The following is a 5,616-nucleotide window of genomic DNA, read 5'->3' as shown; positions in this document are numbered from 1 at the left end:
AAAAAAGAAAAAAAAAAGAACATCTGGAGAGTATGTTTTCATGTTTCCCATCATGGGTGGAATCTGACTTTTCCAATAACTAATAACCATGAAAGCTTTCAGTACATTCATTTTGAAGCACATACTTGATGAGCGCACAATGCTCTACATGAGCTCTATATGAGGGAGCATGTCTAGACAGGGAATGGAAATGTACAATTCAAGTGTAACTCCTATCTCCAGAGTGGAGAATAAATATTGCATAAAGAAAATGAAAATATTATCAAGGAAGCTGGAATTCAAAACCAACTGGTTGACAGTTCAAAGAAGAAAAAAAAAGGCATAAAAGCATTACAATCTGCTTTCCCTGCCTCCTGCTATACAAGATAAATAAAGTGCACATTCTCTGAAATAACACCGCAAATGTTGGACAAATCACTGCTGAAATAAATGAGAAGTATGGAAGGATAAACAGGTCTGGTTCCTTGAGACTTTCTGCAAACTGCCTGTGTTTAATTTTGTTTGTTTGATTACTTAAAGGAACAGTTCACTTAAAAAAAACAAAAAAAAACTTTTGCTGATAATTTACCCAAATGTCATCCAAGATATCCATGTCATTCTTTCTTCAGTCGAAAAGAAATGAATGTTTTTGATGAAAACATTCCAGGATTTTTCTCCATAATACTGGTAATCAAACGGTTCAAGGTAATTGCAAACTGTTCAAAGGTCTTTAAACGATTTCAGATAATAAGGGTCTTATCAAGTGAAACGATCGCTCATTTTTTTTTTTTATAAGTTTTATAAGCTCAAATAGTCGCCTTGCTCTGTTCTGTGATGCGCGTTCGTGATTCTCCTGTTCGAACTCATTTATCAAAATGAACAAATCTTTTTTTGATGTCATTTAGTTCATTCAACCATAGCAACGAACGAAATGAACGAGTTGACTCGGAAAAAGATTCGTTCATTTTGATGAACGAGTCCGAACAGGAGAGTCACGAACGCTCATCAGGGTCATTATAAGACCCTTTTTCGTCGTCTGGAATTATTCAAAACCATTGAAAAAAGTTCCCATTGAAGTCCATATGGAGAAAAACCCTGCAATGTTTTCATCAAAAACCTTCATTTCTTTTCGACTGAGGAAAGAATGACATGGATATCTTGGATGAAACGGGGGTGAGTAAATTATCAGTAAAAGTACTACTCCTTTAATGCCATAGCAAACATTGTTACATATGTTACGTGACATTGTTACGTGATAAATAAGATCACTATTAAAAAGGGATAGTTCACCCAAAAATAAAAATTCTTGTCATAATTTATTCACCTTTATGTTGTTCGAAACCTGTATGAGTTCCTTTGTTCTGAACAAGAGGATTTTTTTTTGAAGAACGTTGGTAACCAGACAGTTGACGGCAGCCATTGACTTCCATTTGTTTCCCTATGGAAAGCAATGTCTACTGTCTGGTTACCAACATTCTTAAAAAATCTTCTTTTGTGTTCAACAGAAGAAACTCACAGGTTCAAAACAACTTAAGGGAAAGTAAATTGTTATAATTAATTTCATTCTTGAGAGAACTATCCCTTAGCACTTCAAATGTAATTTTAAATGCGTAACCCCTAACTGTCACCGTCCTGCTCGTGGGATGCGTGGCATTTTTTTAATGGCCTTTTTTCACATCACATATTTTAGTAATCAACATAAATTATGTATCATTCAAAAGCTTACGAACTTAAAATTCTGTCAAAACTAGGACTCATGGAACTCATGGAAATGGTACTTTAAACATCAAGGAACTTCATTTTTTTGTGATATCAACTTCAAATTTGGAACACTGTGTTAGACATACTGGCTTTGCTGCTGGGTGTCTTTAAAACAAGATCAAATATTCCACAGCATTCTTGAAATACAACCATTTAAGTTTGGATAATACATGTCTGTATTGTTGAGTTCAAATGTGCGAGGGTCAACTTCATTATATCCATCATGGAGTCAGCTTCACGTCAGAGATTTCAGAAGGGGTGAAAATGTCAACCCATTATCATTCAGACTGATGACAGATATGAATGTCAGCCTTCTCTCATGTCACTATACCTTGCACCTTGACAAGTACCTCAGTTTAATAGAGTTCTTGCTACACATAAATGCTGTGTCTTGTGAATTTTTAAATGTAATACAGTAAGAAAAACAGTAGGTTTATATAAAAAAAAATGCTTTATTGATGCATATCAAAGATCATCCTGTAATGAGAAAAAAGTAGATTTACAATGTAGTTTCAGACACAAACAAATAAATATTCAGGTAAGTACACCTATTCAGACCACTATCGACTTTGAAGTAAAAACATACACACATAATATATATAAAATTGCAATTACATTTTTTAGTTTACTCTTCCAAATTGCGCAGAAAACAAATATACATTTCATTTTGTTCATTATTTATTGACTAATAAAAATGTCTGAACACAGATTGCACTTAAGGTACACTTTTCCTTTTATTTTAACAATCACTTACATCCAACTTTCTGTCCAACAACTGTATTTCCTTCTCCACTTTGCGCATTTTTAAAGCTCTGTATGCCATTTCTTGCTTTCTGTTGTAGATTTCGATTTGAAGATACTTTTTATACAGGGTCTTAACATCCTCCAAAGGTTCCTTAAAAAAAGAAAAAAAGAAAAAGAGCATTTTATATCACCAAATAGTTTATATAAAATGTAATGCCCTGCAACATACTCTGTTAAATATTATATTAATCACAATTAGTAAAAGTTTAAGCATTTAATATTACATATGCTATTTATGTAATACTATGATAATTGACATCCCATTCATTTTTTTTTTTAAATCAGAGCTGCAAACTTACAGAGTCTAGTTCATCATCTGATAATATAGGTGGCGGAAGGAGGTTCAATCCATGTTCAGTCACTGAAATGATGTGATATGAATGATGTATATTTATTGCAGTATTGATTTAAAGAGACAAAGAAAGACAGAGGTGCGGATACCTTTGACATAACTGCTGCAGCCAGCTACATCTCCTGGTTCAGAGCAGCATCCGCCAACTATGTGCTCTATGATAGGACCCTCCCCCACATTGTTCTCAGGGGCCACCTCCTCCTGATCTATGTACTCCTCTTTTGGTGGGACTGGAAGTAGTCCCATCGTCTTCAGGGCAGCCCTTCTCTTGTTAGCTAAATTATGTGCATCCTTGAAGTTATTCATTTCAAAAACACTTCAAAACACATTGAGTATTTTATATAGACCAGGGGTTTTCAAACTGGGCCCGGGCCACAAGGGGGTGCTAGGGGTCTGCAGAAAATATCACAGGGGAAAAGGTGCAAAACATGTACAAGATAAAGGGTTGATAACAATTTCAATCTGCTTTCAAAAGACTGAGTAAAGATAGTAAGATTTTGTGAGATTTTCTCTTTACCTCTTCCATTTAGGGTTTTAAGAACTTATTACCTTAAAGGAGTAGTTCACTAAAAAAAAAAAAAAAAAAACTTTTGCTGATAATTTACTCACCCTCATGTCATCCAAGATGTCCATGTCATTCTTTCTTCAGTCGAAAAGAAATTAAGGTTTTTGATGAAAACATACCAGGATTTTTTTTTCCATATAATGGACTTCAATGGGAACCAAACGGTTCAAGGTCAAAAAGACAGTTTTAGTGCAAACTGCAAACTGTTCAAAAGGGCTTTAAACGATTTCAGACGATGAATAAGGGTCTTATCAAGCGAAACTCGCCCATTTAAAAACAAAAAACAAAAAAAACAAAGTTTAAGTTTTATAAGCTCAAATGCTCGCATTGCTCTGTTCTGTGATGCACGTTCGAGACTCTCCTGTTCAAACTCGTTCATCAAAATGAATGAATCTTTTTTCGTGTCATTTGGTTCATTCAATGAATGAAATGAACGAGTTGACTCTGGAAAAGATTTGTTCATTTTGATGAACGAGTTCAAACAGGAGAGTCACGAATGCGCATCACAGAACAGAGCAAGACGACCATTTGAGCTTATAAAACGTAAACTTTGTTTTTTTTTTTTTTTGTAAAACTGAGCGATCGTTTCGCTTGTTAAGACCCTTATTCATCGTCTGAAATCGTTTAAAGCCCTTTGAACAGTTTCCACTGAAACTGTCTTTTGGACCTTGAACCGTTTGGTTCCCAATGAAGTCCATTATATGGAGAAAAATCCTGGAATGTTTTCATCAAAAACCTTAATTTCTTTTCGACTGAAGAAAGAATGACATGGATATCTTGGATGACATGGGGGTGAGTAAATTATCAGCAAAAAATTTTTTAAAAGTGAACTACTCCTTTAATGTATTAAGCTAAGCTAATATATATATATATATATATATATATATATATATATATATATATATATATATATATACAAATATTTATTATATTATAGTGTAATATATAAGTGTTTCTCTTCATATTTATACATTTATAATTCAGGTTTATACACCTGACGTTACTCAAACAGTGAGTAAAAGAGACAGGTCTATGCTGACTTAATAGATCTTAGCTACTTATCCAGATACTATTCGAGTACATTGTAAAAGCAAGTTATTTCATTTGGCAAATAACATGTTGTATTTATAATATTATTCTTACTATTTTTCACACACGTACAGTAGGCTATAGACAGGCCTTTATGTATAGGAAGGGAGACCCTAACAATGGGGATTATCATATTAATATGACCCGTGGGCTGGCATCACCAAAATCGAAAAACCTTACGACCTACCACTTTGAACGATGTTCTTGTATTTCGTCTTCACTTGCTGCCACGTTCGTCTGGGTCCCATAGGGTTGGATCTGGAATTGAAATGTGGGCGTGACAAAGAGCAGAATGAGAGAGAACGCAGCTGAGCTTGGACATTTGATTCATACACTAGCTGTAGTGTACGTAGCACATGCATCATGTTTACTACACAATAAACTATCCCAGAGTAATTACATGTAGAAAATAGGCTACTTACGCATTTAATTTGACAGATATTTTTCGCCACGCATCCTGACGGACTTTTGCAGCCGCTATTGTATTCCCTTTGGTTTTTATTAAATGTTTAACTTCGTTATATCCTTCAATTAGAAGTTGCAATTCATTCGGGCTGAAATATGCAGCACGCTGTTGTTTAGCCATGATGTTAGTTAGGGAAATGTTCAATCTCCACACGAACCTTAATAAACAGTCTTCTTGAAATTAACGATACTTATATCCGAGATATGTGTTGGAAGAATCGGGAAAAAAAAAATCAATTTCAGATAGCCTATGGAGCCAGCTCAATCCGGGATATGTAAACTAATCCGGGCTTTGTTAAACCACAGTCGAAGAACAGGAGCCAGAGGATTGTTTCTTGTCTAAAAACATCAGACATATATAAATGTTTGGCTTAATGTTCAAATCAAAGCACAACAATAACGTTTAAAGTTATTTACGCCGTAAAAAATGGTGGCTGCCTGAAACCATAAGCTGATTAGCTCTTGTGTATGGTTGTGTCTAAAAACGTGCGAGCTGACTATCTATACACATAGGGAAAGAGGCATTAATCACTCCAAAATGCTGTCTAGTTAGACATCTCACTAGGTTTTGAGACGCAGCCTATGGCGCACAGTCGTTCTC

General features: G+C 34.8%; 1 protein-coding gene across 2 annotated transcripts; it reads right to left on the bottom strand.

Annotated features, from left to right (window-relative positions):
- Positions 1-2,137: 2,137 nt before the first annotated feature.
- On the bottom strand, positions 2,138-5,510 carry LOC120467988 (uncharacterized). Of its 2 annotated transcripts, XM_039656637.2 has the most exons (6): positions 4,973-5,510; positions 4,738-4,808; positions 2,986-3,171; positions 2,844-2,905; positions 2,495-2,635; positions 2,138-2,217 (listed from the first exon to the last, which is right to left on the bottom strand). In XM_039656637.2, the coding sequence occupies exons 1-6, from the start codon at positions 5,134-5,136 to the stop codon at positions 2,206-2,208; spliced, it is 636 nt and encodes a 211-aa protein (XP_039512571.2). In that variant the 5' UTR covers positions 5,137-5,510; the 3' UTR covers positions 2,138-2,205. The 2 variants fall into 2 exon arrangements, with proteins under 2 accessions (XP_039512571.2, XP_039512566.2); XM_039656632.2 differs by lacking the exon at positions 2,138-2,217 and having other exon boundaries at positions 2,450-2,635.
- Between the last annotated feature and the right edge of the window lie 106 nt (positions 5,511-5,616).

This window comes from Pimephales promelas, chromosome 1 (assembly GCF_988280905.1).
Source record: "Pimephales promelas chromosome 1, fPimPro1.hap1.1, whole genome shotgun sequence".
NCBI lineage: Eukaryota > Metazoa > Chordata > Actinopteri > Cypriniformes > Leuciscidae > Pimephales > Pimephales promelas.
This window is presented reverse-complemented; position numbering and strand designations above follow the sequence as displayed.